The sequence below is a fragment of the Parasteatoda tepidariorum genome, chromosome 9 (genome assembly GCF_982258835.1).
Source record: "Parasteatoda tepidariorum strain Cologne lab strain chromosome 9, Ptep-v5.0, whole genome shotgun sequence".
NCBI classification, from domain to species: domain Eukaryota; kingdom Metazoa; phylum Arthropoda; class Arachnida; order Araneae; family Theridiidae; genus Parasteatoda; species Parasteatoda tepidariorum.
In genome coordinates, this window is record NC_141763.1 from 94,667,236 (window position 1) to 94,686,800 (window position 19,565).

General features: G+C 33.4%; 1 protein-coding gene across 1 annotated transcript; it reads left to right on the top strand.

The window, feature by feature from the left end:
• The first annotated feature begins 17,826 nt into the window (after positions 1-17,826).
• Positions 17,827-19,398, top strand: LOC147804349 (uncharacterized). The gene is made up of 2 exons (XM_087152397.1): positions 17,827-18,012; positions 18,405-19,398. Exons 1-2 carry the CDS (start codon positions 17,968-17,970, stop codon positions 19,266-19,268), a joined length of 909 nt encoding a protein of 302 aa, XP_087008523.1. The 5' UTR covers positions 17,827-17,967; the 3' UTR covers positions 19,269-19,398.
• Positions 19,399-19,565: the final 167 nt, after the last annotated feature.

Sequence of the window (19,565 nt, forward strand, 5' to 3'; positions counted from 1 at the left end):
TTTCAAAACTTACCTGATTCCTTTTCTCTCGCCACCCTGAGGCAGAATCTGTCTTAAATAAATGCCCCCCCCCAATTGAAATAATTAAACCTCGTAACCGCAAACGCTCCAAACGAATGGCTAAGGGAGTTCCTTACATAGACATACTATACACAGCAGCAGAGGAGACTATTACACCTCACGAAGCGATTAAATAGAATAATAAGCTTAGACCAAAAAAAAAAAAAAAAAAACACTTATCTTTTAGACAGAGGCCTTTTGGTAATGTAATGCAAAAAGCTAACTAATCCGCAATAAATAACTCAACCACCACAAGCACAAATTTGGTTTGATAGCTTATCCACCATCACAGCCATAAGAAATTACAATGGACTATACAAGGATCCCACTCACTGTTTTCAACTCATAATGCAATAAAAAGTTCCTAAATGACTGTTCATATGGCAATAAACTTGCCGATAAATCGGCAAAAGACACCAATGAAGCAGATCTATATCGTACATAGAGTCTTTATCTAAATTAAATGTAACAACCAACTGGCTTCAACATAAATCAGAATTGGCACAAGAAAATCAAAAGCCCTACAGTTCCATAGGTTTCCTTGATTCTTCACGCTTGATGCAGAAAAGTGGTCTTTTTTTCAGAGCATGGTTAACAAATTATTGAAGCGAAAAAACCTCAGCAATTGAGAAGTCCGACGTAACGAACATAAACTGCGCAGTTGGACTGCTAAAGGATCAAATTTCTTGTTTACGGCAGTCCGTGCTGAGGCCCTCTCTCTTCTAGGAGATATTTTACTTTATGGACGTCGTTGAAATGGCTATTCAATTTTTGTGTTTACGACTGCTAATGTTTGACTCCGTAGCCTTGTAACTGTAAATTTGAGAACAAGGGAGCTCCTGGATCAAGAATTGGGACAATTTTGCTATCGTGAAAAACTTTTTGATGGAAATAACCCGCAATTGCGTTACTTGGAGAGAAAAACCACGAAATCCTCCCACGGTTAGTCTGATGGCAACGGGACTCTCACCCATAATCCGTTTACCATTGAAGATATTTTACGTCAGCACTGTGGTCAGTGCGAATTCGTATCAACCAGCCATTGCTGAGATACGAATTTTGGACAGGTAGTGACCTGTCCAAAAGTATCCAGTCACCCAGTGGTTATGGACTTAGAGCTTCCTGAGTCGCATATTAATATGATGTTGGTCCCCCTTTTGTATCGATGACAGCCTGTGCTCACCTTAGAAGACTTTCCAACAGTTTTTGATAGGTGGCCATAGGAATTGACTTCCATCACAGTTGAAGTGAGTGTTTGCAACGAGTTCCCTTGTCTTCTGGATGGGGTTCAAAATCACAAGGCTACGGAGTTGAACATTAGTAGTCGTAAACTTAAATATTGGGTCGGCTGTTCAACGACGGTTATAAAATATTTAAAAAGAAAACACGTCTCTGCAAGCCTCGATGTGTGAGTGGGACTGGGAATCCTGCTAGAAGAGAAATGGGCTGAAATATTACCATAGAGTTGAGAGTGCAGCATTATCCACATGTACATCTCAGAGTTCATGTTCATTCAAATTTTTGGGACCTTTAGATTAAATTTTTTTTCTCGTATATTTTTTATTTATTCAAATATAAAAGTATTTATATATCTTTTCATTTAAGAAAGCAAATTTAAAATTAAAATAAATAATAATAAATTAAATTTTACTTTATTTTGTTAAATTAGAACTAAAAAAATTATCTTATTTTATTAATATATATTTAAAATTGATTTTTCTTTAAAAAATCATTGTTTTTCTTAATTCTTTTAAAATTATTTTCAAAAAAAATTTTTTAAGAGGCCCCCAGGCCATGGCCTAGTCTGGCCTAGTGGGTAATCCGGCCCTGGTCCGGATGCTTTTGACCAGATAGTGTATGCTTTTTTTTTATTATTTTAATGGCGGGCACTTGGAACTATTGTCCATTGGCCAAAGAAAGTGCCAGAACTGCTAACTCTCTTTTCGTTGCCTAGTGGGCACCTGTGGCGAAGCCACGGCGGTGGAGCAGCGTCGCCCACGTCGCACATCCACAAACCCGTTTATAGGGCTGGTCACATTCACACACAAAGGAGAAAGGACATAGAACACGGATAGAGAGAAAGAAACATCCATGCCTTGCCCGGGATTCGAACCCAGAACCTTTCTGGTGCAAGGACAGTTCCCTGCCCCCTACACAGGCTGGTCGGCATAGAGCATGCTAAGAAAGCGTCGATATGAAGTATTGGCCAGTCCCCTTTAAAGCTGACCTGAAGAGGTTTAAAATCACTAAATCGAACAAATGTGCCCGTGGAAGAACTGGAACATTACACCAAAACGTGGGACTTTACGACATCAATTCAGTATATTTCAGAAGACCAGCAAATATCAACATAATAAAGCGTGGAAGAAAGCCCTTTCAAAGAATAAACTTCTGAAGCAAAGAGCAATAAGTCTAATGAAATTCCCTCATGAATATGAATAACTTCTTTCACGGTAATTAATTATCAAAGAGAAACGAAACTTAAATGGCCCAATAAATATGATTAAGCTACACTTCTAGACCAAAATAATAATAATAATAAATAAATAAAATATTCAAGCAAAGAGTTTAGAAAAATAAAATAAGCCTTGATCTTGCCTCTATCGAATTTGACTGTTACTGTTTCTGTAAGCCTTAATTTATGCTGTCCGACTTCTACAACCTTTCTAAAATACAATTGGGCTACCATATGCCTTAGCATTGTTTTTCGTTTTCAAAGTTTTGCCGAAGTTCTGCAAAGTTGACCAATGAAAATTAAAAAAAAGTCACAGTTTAAGTGCCTTACTCTTGAAGCAATGCTATAGTTTAAAATTATGTATATTATCTTGCCGTGAAAAATTACCTGGGCTTTAGAACGAACAAATAACTGAAATATTTTAAAAGTTATTTAACCTTTTTAAAAATCGCCAATTTGGCGATAATTTTCTACCTAGGTGAGAATTGTCAAAATCACTGTCTTATTCTCATTTTATTGCAAATTTTTATGAGCCCAGATAATGCAGCATTGGAGTGAGTTCTTAAATATTAAAAAATTAGACCACAAACGCTTTTCATTTTCACAAAACTGTGGCTTTTCTACATATTGACGTTTTGAGAAATTTTCAAAATAAGAATAGACAGCACTTGCTTAAATAGGCTTAACTTGACCTAACAACCATGAGTAACTGTTGCAAATTCACACCAGTTGTAAAAAAAGCATATTATTCACGAAAAAGCATCATTTATATGACAAGGGAACTTTCGAAAATGCGAAGCATACATTGCCCCCTTTAAAACTTCAATTTAAATTATGTGATTTCCCAACAAATATTACTTCATTTATTTTCAAGTAATAGTATATTTTATAAAGTTTCAACTAGTAGTATTTATTTATTTTTATTTTTTTTTTGCAACTTACATGGCTGTAGGTTCAGTTAAGGCTAAGGAGAGTTAAAAAATTTGTTAATTTGTTCCTCAGTTTTATTAAATCGCTATCAAAATTTCTTTTCATATTTTTTATTTTTTTGTTTCTTACTTACTCTTTTTTTATTTAATAGTAATTTATATAATCTATTCTCCATTTACCGTAAAACTATTTTAAATATTTTATTTATGTATTTATTTTTTCTTCCTGGCGGACAGGTTGCAGAGCAGTCAGCGTGCCTGATTGTGAAGCCAATGGTTGCGGGTTCGAATCCCGCTCAGGGCATGGATGTTTCTCTCTGTGGTGTGATGGGTGAATGCGGCCCTCCCTATGAGCGGGTATCTGTGGCAGTATGACGTAGGTAATGTTGCTCGCTTCCGTGAGTTAGGTTTACAGTTGCCCACTGGATAACGTTATATGAGCAACACTTCCGGCATCTTCCGAGGGAAAGAACGAAAGTTCTGTACCTGCCAAAATAAAATTAACAAAATTCTTTCTTAAAACATTTACAGTAATACTAAAACTACTTTAACAATCTTAAATCTGCAATAAAATGTAATACATTGGAGATTTAAGATTTGAGAATTATTTATTAATGAAACTGCCTTAACAATCTAAAAAAAATCTCCAGCCGAAATATCTAATACGTAGGAGTTTTAAGATTTGAGAATTATTTATTAATGAAACTGCTTTAACAATCTAAAAAATTATCTAGCGAAATGATTTATGAATTATTTGTTAATAAAGCTGCTTTTACAATCTAAAAAACTTCTCCATGGAAAAGATTTGTGAATTATATATTAATAAAACTGCTTTAACAATCTAAAAAAATCTCCAGCCGAAATATCTAAAATGTAGGAGATTTAAGATTTGAGAATTATTTATTCATGAAACTGCTTTAACAATCTAAAAAATTCTCCAGTTAAAAGATTTGTGAATTATTTATTCATGAAACTGCTTTAACAATCTAAAAAATTCTCCAGTTAAAAGATTTGTGAATTGTGAATTATTAATTAATAAAATCGCTTTTACTATCTAAAACTATCCCTGCACATGATAATTAATTTTCTTATTATCAACCACTACTCCTACGTACTAAGTATATAAGATTAAAATATCATAATCGCAGTTTAAAAATAGCAATGCAGGATAACAAGTTTTGATGTCTTAATCCAGCACAGTTTTTTTCTTCTTTTTTTTCCAACTTAACACGTTTGTAAAGTATAGTTAATATTACAAGCGAATTATATAAAACATTTAATTAAAAAAATATTTTTACGCTTTTAAATAAATAAAAAAAGGTTAAGAGTATAAGGTTAGAACTAGCAATGTGTTCCTTAAGTTCCGGGACCACGTACTTCCTCAGTAAAAAGTACCGGAACGCTGTACCGGTTCTTTCAGACACCTCAGAGCGGGAAAGTTGTAAAATAAAAAGAGCAATAAATTGCCAAATCTTGACGCATTACTACTAAAACGATGCGTCCAATGGTAGGGCTGATAGAAAGACGCAAAGGCATTTCGAACACCTCCGGGCAAAAGAACTTAAAAAAGAGTAAATGAATTATTGAAGCTGCTTTCTGTTGGGACACTTTTCTTTCGCCTTTTCCTACTCAAAATTAGATTTGAAATATGTTGCGTAAAAATATTTGCTCGTTTCTTCAAAAAAAACTCTTTGTCGGTCAACTCTTTTTCTGGTAATTCTCAGTTTTTACTGAAGGAAAACGCATTGTTGAATGACGATTGATGGTTATCGAAAAGAGCGGATTGGAATTTTAATCCCATTTCAACAGTGATCGGAGTTTGAAATATGGTTTGTGTTGTCAGAAATTGTTCGAAAATAAGTGAATTCTAGAAAAGAAAAAAAACTGTCTAGCTGAATTCAGAAGAATTTGAAATTTTTTTGAATCTATTTTATTTATATTTTACGTAGTTTTTTATTTTTATTATTACATATTATTAATAATAAAAGTCTTGCGGATTTACAGTGGTTTCAAATAAACAAACTCCTGCATCTTTCCTTCGCAAATTAACTGATTATACGATTCAATGAGTGATACTCCAATTTACTAATGCACCGAAACATTCCATTACTGATTCGTCCATTCAATGATTGCTTCATTCCATGATTTGTTCATTCAATGATTTGTTCGTTCCATGATTACTTAATTCAGTGATTCGTTATTTTACTACTTAGTTGTTTTCCCATTCTTTAATTCACGACTTTTTTTTTTCACTCCATTATTTTACTCACTTATGCGATTATGCGATAAAGCGCTGATATTTATTCTAATGAATGATAGTTTGTTCAATGATTAGTTAATTCGATAATTACTTTATTCAGTGATTAGTTTATTCAGTGATTAGTTTATTCAGTGATTAGTTTATTCAATCATTAGTTTATTCAGTGATTAGTTTATTCAGTGATTATTTCATTCAACGATTAGCTCATTCAATACTTAGTTCATTCAACGATTAGCTCATTCAATGATTAGTTCATTCAATGATTTGTTCATTCCATGATTACTTAATTCGGTGATTAGTTTATTCAGTGATTCGTTATTTTACTGATTAGTTGTTTTCCAATTCTTTAATTCACTGCCTTTTCTTTTTTCATTCCACTAATTTACTCACTTATTCATAGATTCAATGATTAGTTCCTTCAATGATTACTTCATTCCACGATTATTTAATTCGATGGTTACTTCATTCAGAGACTAATTTATTCAGAGATTACTTCATTCAGAGATTACATCACTTGGTGATTGCTTCATTCAGTGATTATTTCATTCAGCGATTACTTCATTCAGTGAATTGCAAGTTTACTGATTAGTTGTTTTCTCCTTCACTAATTTATTGCATTTTCTTATTTTGCTCCATTAATTTACTCCCTTATTCATAGATTATGCGATAGTCCCAAGTTCGTATCCCATCGGGTGCCTTACTGTTTGGGGCGTTCTCATTTCAGGTTGCGATAGTAAATTTTCCCATTTCATTTCAGATGGTGAGGGTATAAACATTGAATGGCGTGTTCCGTTTTAGGGTGGCGGATCTTTAAATTATCGTAACTCGTTTAAAAGTGCGTTTTTTTTTTCTCTTCAAAAAATTTTACTAAATTGATTCTTAACCTTTAAATAAGTTGACGCTAAGTTGAAAAACAACCTTTTTCTTAAATTCACTAAATCATTTTTTTATGAAACACAAATTTTACTTTGGTGGGCTTATTTGAAAATTATTAATAAAAGATTGTTATTACTAAGAATCGATTTCTAGTATAAAAACTTTACATGATAAGGGCATATAACAAAAGCACCGGTGTCGAGAATACTGCAAATGGGGCTCCACCCTAAAACACAACAAACAGTATAAGAAAACCCGGGATAAAACTTTACCTTAAACGCGTGTAAGGCGGCGTTTTTAAGGAAAAGGTCGTGGGATTAGCAGCAATCGTCGATAAAAATGTTAGCAATTTTTTTAAATTTCCTTAACTTACAATTACCAAGTATTTTTACCCAATGTTTCTGATTAATAAAAATAGGACAATACAAACAAAGAAAAAATTAAAGCGTTTAGACGAATTTTTATTTGATAGAAACGGCAATTCGTCGAAGGCTCTGCGCATCCTTGAATTTGGTAACGCATGTGCGTTGAGCTTTTTGATTGCACAAATTGTTGTTCTTGTTTCTAATGTTACTTACCAATACCAGCAAGTCTGCTTAGTAAAAACTAGCAAATCTTAAGGCAGGGGTGCGTTTCTTGTTTTCTTGGTGGCGGCATGTGTGGCCAAGAATACAACTTCAGCCACACACACGTCACAGGCCGTTTTAAAAGGTAGACCCATTCATACATAGATTCATTCATCCGCAGATCTTAGTCTTGACCTTTACCAGAGAACGATCAATCTCCATTTCAGTACCCCCAAAAGTATTGATTTGTTATGGGAACTGGGAGGACTTTGTGACCCGACAGATTTAACGTGCAACAGTTACCACTTACAACACTGAAAATCTTCGGCCAGTGGGGATCGAACTCACGACCCTATGAACATGGACCCAATTCCTAACCGGCCAGGCTATCCCGGCCCCGATTGCACAAGTGAAGAAATTGACTGTGACTCATGCGTGTGATGAATTCGCTCAATACTTATGGGGTCCCACAAATTTTTCTTTAAAATTATGAGGTCCCCACAGCAAAACGTTTAACAAATCTCGGTCTAGGGTAAACAAGATTTAACTAAATAAAACATTACTGTAGGGAACACCGGACAATTCATCGGGCTTAATGATTTTCTGATTTCGTTTGTAATGAGTTTAATGATTTCGTATGAAAATTATTGCAAATTTAAGTTATTTTTAAAAAATGATTAGTTTGTCTTGACTTAATGTAAAAAGTAACAAAAAAAATTGAATAAATTAAATTCAAATAAAAATGAAATTAAAAATTAAAAAGAAATTAGATGGGATATTGCCAGATATAAATCATAGCATTTATATTGATTTTTTTTAAAAATGTAAACGTTTCAAAAGAAATAAATTCCGTTTGCAATTTAAACTGTAAAGAATATCGTTATACGGATTGTCTATAAATAAAATTACTTCTTATTAAATACTAAGTATTGTGTCCCAGATTCTAGGCTCCTAAATTTTAATATGTTGTTGTTGAAGAAACAGAGACGATTATTTTTCAAATCCAGGTAATCGTTCATTTTGTTACGATTTACATATTAACGAAATTCTCTTACATAAAATTATAATAACTAGCCGGCAACCAGCTTGGCAACAAACTTTCATGGTAACCAAGCCAAATGCACAGTACAGTTGTACTTATATATTCTTAATCCCCTCCTCCGATCCTAACACCTTAATTAACCAATATATGTATATTTTTGCACCGTCTATCTGTTGCTGGTAACTTTATCCACTCAAAAGTACCAAAATTTCAGTATATAATCGAAGTTCTTATTATGTCGAATTTTAGTATTAATTTAAAACCTATCTGGCAGCCATTAAATCATACAAACCACCGTAAGTATGAGTTCGGAACATTTCAGCATAGTAAGTAACGGAAGTATATTATTTTATAACCGTCGTCGAACAGCCGACCTAATTTTTGGGATTGCGACTACTTATGCTCAACTCCGTAGCCTTGTCATTTTGAACCCTATCCAGAAGACAAGGGAACTCCTGGATCAAGTAGTGGGAGAAATTTCCCTTCGTGAAGGACTTTTTTGATGGAACTAGCTCGTATTTGCGGTTCTCGGAGAGGAAAACCACGAAAACCTCCCATGGAAGCCTGACGGCAAGGGAACACTAACCCATGATCCGTCTTCCACTGAGAATATTTTATTGGTGCGAGCCGGTTGCGGAATTCATATCGACCAGCCATCGCTGGGATTCAAACCCGGTTCACCTCATTGGAAGGCGAATGCCGCATCCCCTGAACCATCAACAGAAGTATTAAAATTACAGTACCAGTACTACCGTTTTCCGAAATTCAGTTAAGGGCGTCGTTTTCAGTATTTTTCTGGGAGTGACAACATCTTCCTCCGGCACTGAAGCATTGTTGCAGACATTCCTGTGATGATGCGCCTCAAAAACGAATGATTTTCTTGATGTTTGAGAAGCAAATATCAGACATTTAAGCAACGATGCAAATTTCTTCCCGTAAAAACACGAAGACTCCCTTTATCGAGTTTTGAGATGAAACCTTAGACTTTTCGAATAATCATGATGGTCAAATTTGATAAATTTATCCTCGCAGCAATCTGACAAGTTTCTATTCACCCGTTTGCAAGAACTTATGCCTTTACGTTGTCTTCAGTTGCTTAAATTGGTATCTTTGTGCATTTTAATCGAAATTTTTGCCAGATCGAAAGTTTGCAAACCAGTTTTGTCAACGCATCTTCTCCTGATGGCAACCTGGCGTATTGCCAACGCATCTTCTCCATACACATTCAACAATTATTTCACTTGCTTTAACAACATTTTTATTTTTTCAGTAGTGAAAAAGTAAAATATGCAGCGAATTCTGCTCTTAAACTTCCATTTTTGTTACGGTATCAAACAAAAACTACTGAGTTAGAATCAATCAAACTTTTCAAAGGTAAGCCTTGCTATATCAGCTTTTACACTATACTCGGATTGTGTTGCTTAAGTGTAAAGTGTTTTGCTGTGAGAAAATATAATTAAGTTCTATGTTGAGAAGAAAAAAAAACTGAATTACTTTCCGAAAAACCTAAGAGTTTAAATGGAACATGAAAAAACTTCAAGTATTTATTAACAACTGTTTAAGAAGGACTTTGCGTATCAAGTGGTTTCCATAAAATTTGTATTATAGAAATCCTTAGGAAAGCAAAACACAAACCGATTGATCTGGAAGTTAAAAAAAACGTAAATGGAATGGTCGTTTTTTACGTAAACCTGAAAAATTTACAGTAGAACGAGTTTTTGATTGGAACCCTCAGGGCAATAGAAAAAGAGGAAGACTTAAAAATACTTGGGCGATTGTAAATGAATTGAAAACAATAGGAAAGACATGGAGATTCAAAATATTTGTCCACAAATAGAGTGAGATGGAAAGCTATGATAGAAGCCCTAATGCTCCAATTCAAAATGAATAGGAATATGTATGTTGCTTAAGTGTGGAGTTTTGGCAATGAAAAAATATCATTAAGTCCACAGCTGGGGAAAAAGTGAATTACATTCCGAATCAAAAGATAAAACGAATTTAAATGGGACAATATTTTTTATCATTATTATTATATTTTTTTATATATAGCCAAGGGGGCGTAAAATTTTGAGCACTAACAAAGCCCTTCGTGATCTAAAAAAAGGTTGGGAACCTATGTTTTAGATTAATATCTTTTTTATATTATACAGAGAAATAAAACTGAAAACATCATAACTAAAAACGGAAGATGCTATCTCTATCCATGTAATTAAGTGAAACCATCTCATATTAATAATTAGAATAAATACAAGGTCGTTGAGTTCGAGTTTTTCAAAATTTACTTTCATTTGAATAACTCATGTGCTTCATAAATATTTGGTATGGAAAAGCTTCTACCATGGTGCATAATTAATGAGATAGAACATCCTGGTACTTCGGCAAAAGGGTGAATCTTGATGCCAAAACTAGTTGGGGGCCATCCATTTTAATGGTAGCCCAGGTGATCACTCCTTCTTTACCCCCTCCCCCCGCATCATAGAAATATGTGCAGACGAAAATTAATGAAGCCGACCTTCACAAGTTACTTATTTCTACCGCGCCCGGAACAGGCTCTCTACCTGCGCATCCCATGACCTTGAAAAAGCTTCCGAAAAATTCCATTATTTCAAACAAATAATTTGGCAACTTCAATAATATCGTATTCATTTAACAACAATTAAATATTGCTAATCGTATGGTATTAATTAAATATCGTTTTCATTCAATAACAGTTAAATATTATTAATCGTATCGTTTTAATTAAATATCATTTTCCTTTAGTAACATATCCTTCTAATTCTTGCAAACGATTCATTCGCTTATTTTCGACATTCTCGACAGTTAGAACATATAATACAGGCCAAACTATTACAACAATTTAATGTTTCCCCCCTCTAATAGCAAGTTTCGAGTTGCATTTGCTAGGAAATATTATTTTTAGAAGTCATAAACTTATATTAAGGGTGCATATTTAACACGGAACACGAAATCATCACTTTCTAGCCCTGATAATGGAACTCAATAGTGGTTGCATTTTGTAAAATCTATATTTTTTTAGTTAGTATTAAGTTATGTTTGGCATTTAAAATAAATTCGAAAACCTTACTTTAAATAATAAGTGTGCATGTAATATGTGTGTGTGTTTAAATAATAATGGTTATAATTTAGAAAAATTTAAATTAAGTACATTAAAACAAAAGCCTCTATAACACAAGTTGTTCTAAAAAATAAAAAAACATAAAGCGTTGGAATTTTTAGTGGTCCCCACAGAAAAAAAATTGCCATTATAAAATGCCTGTTGCAAACAATTACAAAACTCATTTATTCGACGATAATACATTTAAAAATATTTTTTAATAATTATTTATTACTTTTTAGCATTTTATTTAATGATAGTAGAAAAAATTGTGAATTGTAAGGCGTGTATATTTTTGCACCATTTTAAATAAAGTAATCTTTAAGATTACGGCAAGGTACAAAATTTGAACGAAATCAATAGAATAATTTTCGAGAAAAAAAATTTTAAATGTTCGACTTTTTCTAAATTTGATAACTTAGAAACTATTCCACCGATTACTCTCAAATTTTGTATTTTGCCATTTTAAATTTCATTATTTAAAATTTTCTAGAAAATTTTATACCGCGCCAATCCGATTTGATGTTAGAGGTGAGTTCGAGCTCGCTTTTGGAGTTCCGAGCCTAAAGAGTTTTAATCCGAACCCGAGATGCAAAAGATTATTTAGAGCCCGAATCCGCCCGAGCCTCAGATATACGTCAGACTAAAGCCATATGTTAGCCATATAAAGCCATCTCGGCCTTTGATGTCTAAGGAAGCTGATTAATCATTGAAAGCTTTTTTTTTATCACTAGCAGATAAACAATAAGTGAGAGAGAAAAGTATTTAATTGAATGTCGGAGAGGAATTGTCAACAACAAAAACCTTTTTTTTACAGTTTATAAGATTCTCAATCAAAAACCTTCTTTGCAAAACGTTAAGTTTAAGAATTCATTTTTTATTTCACTCTGCTTCATCAGCTGCATTATGCAAGACTGTCTAAGTAAAGTAGTAAAAAATTTATGAAAATTTTATCATGAGTCCGAACCCACCCGAAGCCTTTTTTCACTAAACGAGCCCGCATCGGACCCGTACATCGGGCTGAGCCCGTCTTATCCCCTCATCTCTACTCTAGAGCAGGGGTTTCCAACTTACATGAGTCCGGGGGTCACTATTAAAAACACAAATCAAACGGCGGGCCACTACTTTATCAAAATTTTATGTAGAACTCTTTTATGTTTGAAGAAACATTAAATATTACTGTCAGATTTTTACCAAGTTGTACAAAACAAAAGTATTTAATTACAAATTAAAGTAAGAAATAGATTTTTAAAAATATTTAATTGCATATTAAAAAATTCGGGCTACAATAACTTTAATGTGCACCCATGTATTAAACAATTAATGTGCAACGGATATCTAATTGTTAAGATATAAAACTTTAAAAAGGTTAGTACTGAAACTTACATAGTAGCACACAAAATGTTCAATGACAAAATTGAGGTTTGTCTGCTGCAACTACCAGAGAATAGATATTTACATTTAAAATTTACAAATGTGCGTGCAAATATTTTCGTCCAAAATGAGTGGTTTCAAAAAGCTAAATCGGAGAATTTCTTCGAGAAAATTTCTGATACACACATCACACATGCTAAATTATATTCACAAAATACAAAAAAGTGAAATGAAAAAAGAGCAACATACACGATTATTTTTGTATTTGAATAAATATTTTCTTGGATACAAAACCTGACAAATAATTTTTTTTGCGCTATTGGTATGATAAATTTCACAGAAACGAAGAAATTAGGTTTTTATTAACGAGAAAAGTATTTTAAACCCATATAGATTTTTTACGAAAATTGTCCGCAAAAAAATGACAACTAATATATTTTAGTTCGCTGGCCACAAAAAAAAAGGCTTCGCGGGCCGCCAGTTGGAAACCACTGTTCTTGAGGAAAAGCCTGGAAGTAAATTAATTCCCAATTGGATACAGTAAGTGGCATTTGCTAATGCCACAATTCAGTAACCAATCAGGTTCGACACGCCCGCGTGACGTCGCTTGCAGGTACCCAATCAAATCTGATCCGAAAATTGATTCACCGAGATAATAAACCAAACCTAATAGCTGAAACGTAAACACGCCATCTTGTTTATACACAACCAGCAGTCTTCTACGTATTGCAGATACCCAATTGTCGAGTCACAAGTACTTGTTTTTATAGGATTGAATAACCCATACTCACTGGTTAACTAAGCAAGTATGCATTTATTTTCGCGGGATAATATTTCCTTGCCACATTTCTCCAAAGTGTACACTCTTTTCCTTTCCTATAAGTTTGTGAAAACATTGAAACGATACTTAAAGCTATACTTCATCACCAAGTATCGTAAATATCACATTTAAGGAAATTTAACAACTTATCACTAATTTTACTATGTTTGTTTTATACTGATGGCATTACTGCTTCAAACAATCAAATAAAATAACAAGGTTTCACTTACCTTGCTGTTCTTAATAATATTCGAAGCTGAAACGTCAACCTGAGATTCTATTTCCGGGTTGGCAGAAACAATATATTTAATAATAAACATCTAAGTACGAATGAAGACCAAGCTAATTAACATTTTAGAGTAATTTAATAAACATAACGATAAAAGATGAACAACTAAAGTAGATGAGTTACAAAAAAGAGAAAAGCGCCAGGCGCTTGCATCAAGCGACCGTTCACATTCAAACTGTTCTTAAAAGTTATTGAGTCTTATTCGTATTCGCTAGGGGGTTCTCGCATCTTTCAATGAGGATGCAACAATGTTGTTGTTGTAGTAGTAGGCCATCAAGGCAAGGGTTGCGATTGTTCTTGTTCTCCAGAGGCACCATCTATGGTCAAAAATTCGACTTCTGCCTCACCTATACGTCGCACCCATTCATACATCCATTTATTCATCCACAGATCATATTTTTGACCTGAAGCAGAGAACGGTCAATTCAGTACCCCCAGAGGTATAATTTGTTATGGGAACATTAAAGACTTTGTGACCCCACAGATTTAATGTGCACAAGTCAACATATACTACACGGGGAGTCTTTGGCTGTCTAGATTCGAACTTCCGTTCTCTCGAACGGGAGTCCAGCACCATTTCAACCAGGTTATCCCGGCCTACAAATTTTACAATGAAATATTAATACTACATTAATAATCAGTATTTTACTTTGGACATTTTATTTTTAACATTTATTTAAAGTTCTTTTCAATGTGATTCCTATTTAAAAACTGTGTCGTAATAACATGAAACCATTTTTTCGGCACACGAAAGATAAAATATAATCTCAAACATGTTTTGTACGCAGTCATAGTTCCAAAATTAGTACAACTCAATGAAATCCCACAGCGAGCAAAATTGTATGTCATTCTCTTTACTTAAATATTTATTTTCAAACCCTAAATGTGTATAGTATTTTGTTTTCAGGTTTTAAAAAATAATATCAGTTATTATGATAAACCTTGTATAATGTTCCAATTGCCTTAAAATTTAACCATACATTTTTATATATTCATTAACTTAAATTATGCGAAACAAGTAATAGAATGAAAATTGAGTTTTTTTAAAAAGGTGTTGCACTACGCAAACCCTTTGCAGCATAAACCAACTGACTAAAGCCTTCCCACAACAGCCCGTTGTAGGCCAGGGGGTCATGGTAGTTAAGGCTCCACAATTTCTAGACCGACATTATTGTGATATTGTAGTCAGCATTGCGCATAAGCCGTCTTTACTTTCCAAATAAGCTGGCATGCATGCGGTGGTTTGAATCTGGATGGGCTTCGAAACACCACAGAGGATCGAACCCTAGTTCTTCAGAATGGAAGTACAGTGCCTTAACCAATCCATCGCAGCCTAAACCTACACTGTTAGAATTTTCATTCTAAAATTATGGTAAAATCACCGGCGGCAGTCTGTCCATCCGATAAACCGTAAAGTTTAAGGTAAAAAACGTTTTTAACCAAAAATCGGTTAAAATTAGTATGGTTATAAAACCATTAATTCAAAACTATACGGCGTTTTTAACCATTTACAATTAGCATGGTTTCAAAACCGTGAAAAAGAAATTTAACTAGACACAGGAACTAGGCTTTTCGTTAGGCATTGGAGAGTGCAGGATACTGGAAACTCTTCATGCGTTAAAGGGAACAGCGAAATAATAGTGATGTCACAACTGGGACTCAAACTCCAGTTCTGTCGGTCATGAGACGGACAGATTAGCCCCCTCGGCTATAATATGTACGCAGTTGGAAAGGAACTAAGTGGCTTCATAAGCTGTTAATAGTTGGGGCGATAAAATTCTGGTTGTTTAACCGTAATTAAAGCAGTTAATAAACAATTTTTCTGACAGTTTACAGTTTGATTACCATCTCATTTATGGTTATTTGACTGTTTCGTTTAAATACGGTACGATAGCAATTAAATAAATTGTTATTTAACAATTTTTTCCGAGAAATTTCTGACGGTGTACAAAGTAGCGATGAGACGGAATCTGCCTGAAAGACCCGGCCTGACATGGGTTCGTTAACTGAATATATGTTTCTGACTTGTAAAATTTTCATAAATATTTTTACAACTTTTAAACAAACGTTTGGCACAGCTATTAAGTTTAATAAATGTAAAATTTATTAATTAACTTTGATAAAATGGTTTTAATGATTAATTTCCTTGTTTTGTCTTCAAAGGCTGAGACAGCAAAATGTGGCCTATTCGACGCATGCATGCTCAGGCTCTAAGTAACCCTATGTATATCCAGCCCAGGTGAGCTCGGATTAAAATTCCTCGTGTTCGTACCCCCCAAAGCGTGCCCGAACTCATCTCCTCTACAGAGGGATCGTGATTAAAAATAAAAATCTTGTAGGCAATCATAGCATTTTACAAATATAATTTATTCGTTTATAAAATACATAAGATTATATCAATACAAATATAAATAATTTCAGTTCAACAAACACATAAATAATGAAACAGCTTTAACGCTATCGTAACACATTAAATTGCACAATATAACACAGTGAAAAAAATATGGCCCATTTCGAACTTGAATATTGAGCACTTATGAAATATATCACATTAAAAATATCATGTTTCTTGTGAAACAGTGATAAAATATAAAAGGTGTTCTTTAATGATCGCGCTTAATAATGTAGTTTTAAAATCCTCGTAGAAAAAGAAGTCAAAAGGTTCCAAACTGACAATTAAGAAAAAGAAAATAGAAAACCCCTTTCAAAATCTACGAGAAGGGTGGTACTAAAACATCAAAACCAGTTTGATTGCCTGAAGCTGGTTATCATGCTACCCTTCTAAATACTTTCTATTTCCTCTGACTAGCAGTTTTGATACCTTCAGTTCCACCTTTTTCAGAAGTGATTTGTGATATTTCGTTAGTAGGTAGAAAAGGAGAGAGCTGGGCCAGCGGATTGCGGATTGCGGATCGAGTTGAGTTGAGTTGTTTCCCTCCTGCTGCGGATCCGAGTTGAGTTGAGTTGTTTCCCTCCTGCTTGTTGAGTTGTTCATCTCCTGCTTTAGTTTTGGTTTCGGTTTCCAAAATTCCTTACTTCCGGTGGCAACACCAGATTTAGTTTCGGTTTTCAAAATTCCTTACTTCCGGTGGCAACACCAGATTTAGTTTCGGTTTTCAAAAAAAAAGTAATTTACCTCCTATTTCTGGCCACTTGCTTATTTCTGCCCGCTTGATTATCCGATTTTAGTTTTGGTTTTGATTTTTAATATTATTTTTCAGTGGTGGCAACACTCGTTAATTTAAATTTCTTATTTAAGGATGGCAGCACCATTTTTTAGTTTCGGTTTTCAAAATATGTGGACACCGCTCGTGGCTCCATCTAGTGATTAAAATAGCTACTAATTTTAAAAATATGAATGTCTTTTAATGATGGCGCCATCTAGTGATTAAAATATTTACTAATTTCGTTCATTTAAATTAGGAAAAAATTTAATCATTATAAATAAATAATATAAATGCATGTATATAATTCAGGATTCGAACTCACAATCTCTAGGACAAAATGCTTCCATGGGATACTGATTTGTCAGGCACGCTAACCAGTATCCCATGGACGCATACGGATACAAAGAAAACTTATGGTTTTAAGGAAATAAATTAAAACTCGCATGCGGTTACGGATAAAGTTTTAGTTTCATCTTTTTATTGATTTCATAATGACAAGACAGCACTGACTATTTCTGCCCGCGTTACGAATTGACTACTTTGAATTTATACTTTCAGTTTCGATTTTAATATTACTTTAGAGTGGTGGCAACACTTTATTTATATTTATAGGGTGGCAACGGATCCGCAATGACACTTCTAAATGGATGACGTAATGTTATTTTCACTTTTGCACGTTACAAATCGTGAGATATCCAGTTCGAACAAGATTCAACAAGGTTGGTCTTGGTCTATGACGTGATGGTATTCAATTCAGTTCTTTTCCCTGACACGTTCGTCACGTGACTGTTTCAAATTTTCTCATTGGTTGTTGGAGTATTACTTTTTGAATTTGGCAACGGTGAGCATAGCAAAGTCTTGAATTCCAGTCGTGCATTCATATTTCACTCTTATTTTCATTCCAGTGCTCTCGGTTTTATTCCACCATACTTTGTTGAATGTTAATTTTGTTTGAAATAATTGTTTTAAACTTTTCTTTATAGCAATTTTAGCATTGCATATTTTTTCCTCATTATGGACGGAAATATATCTTTAAAGAGAAAATATGCTGAAACTCAAGTAAGTACTTATTTCGATATTTTAATATTCTATTCTTAAAGAGAGAAATACTTGTAAATGATATTTATTATTAGCTATTACGTTTCTTTAGATTAAATGTTTTAACAATCATAACTTTTCTTTACTTACTGATAGTTTGCTTCATAACATTTAGCTGTAATTAGTATAGTTTATAATACTTTCATACTTTTTTAAAAAAAATCATAACATGTGCTTTTTTAAAATTAATTATCTAAATAATTTCAAAGATTTGGTTTAATCTATACAGTTATATAATAAAATCCAAATATATTTACAGCCCTATCACATGCTCCTCTACATTTGATATCTTCGATGCTTTTATTTCTGTTATTAGTGTGATGACTCAAAACTTTATTTTTATTGTTTATTAGGGTGTAACAAGAAAAGGAATATTCAAAGATGGATGTTTTCCTGACCATGTGTATCCTCTGGGAGACAATTTCTTTCTGACTGTTAGTGAATACAAATCAAAGATCAGTATACATATACGGAGATATAACAAACATGGAGATATGTATTACCCTTCAGCAGATGGAATAACATTACAGCCTGAACAATATAATGTGTGTTTCTCTCATGAACCTCCAACATCTATTTTTGATATAGTAGAAATAAATCTACAATTAGAAGCTGTTAGTCCTCATGGAGTGAGAGACTTTTATTTACTCATGAGTGATAGTGGAAATTACACCCTCACTCACGAATACACGTGTAGGAGCGGTCGAGTTTACAAATTTCCTACAGATATAACCTTTGCTCAGTGGTCTCAAATACGAAAAATTCGTGATGAAGTGAATACAAGCTTCATTACTGTGAAGTATCAGTGCCGAAACTTTAAAGAAACTTTTAAAATGTGTATCAAGAGTGCGATAAGTGAGGAGAAGCCTGAAAGTAACCGCTACAGTGAAGCTGAATATCTTATGAATCAGTGTCTAAAACAAGTACTTTATCGTCATATAGGGCAAAAAAAGGGCTTAAGTCCTCCTATCATAGCGGATGAATTACTGGATTCACAAGACGTTGTTTCGATATCTGACTTTAATGAATCATGTATGTATTTAAATGTATATAGTATTGCTCACGATTTTAAAAAGGAACTACAGGAGAAAAAGCTTTATCCTGAAAATGTTCCTTTAATGAACTTTATGAATGAACATTATTTGAATGAGATCCATTTGGATCAACTGCTACTAAAAGCTAGAAATGATTTCTGCTCTTGTGAAATATTTGAGTAATTTTTTAAAAATCTAATAAATATTATTATGTTTCTACTATACTGCTTTTTATTTACTATATTTGATACTATCAATATTTAATTTTACTTACCATTTTTTAAATTATTGTTAACATTACCTTATATTTCTATTCTTAATACAATTTATTTTTTATTGTTAACATATTCTGCAAAGTCTTGCTTAACAATGAATCAAGATTTAACTAGATTTTATAAAAATCCTGAAACTCCAAATAGCTTTGGTGGTGTAGAATCAATATATCGTGCTATAAAAGGTAAATATACTCGAAAGGATGTT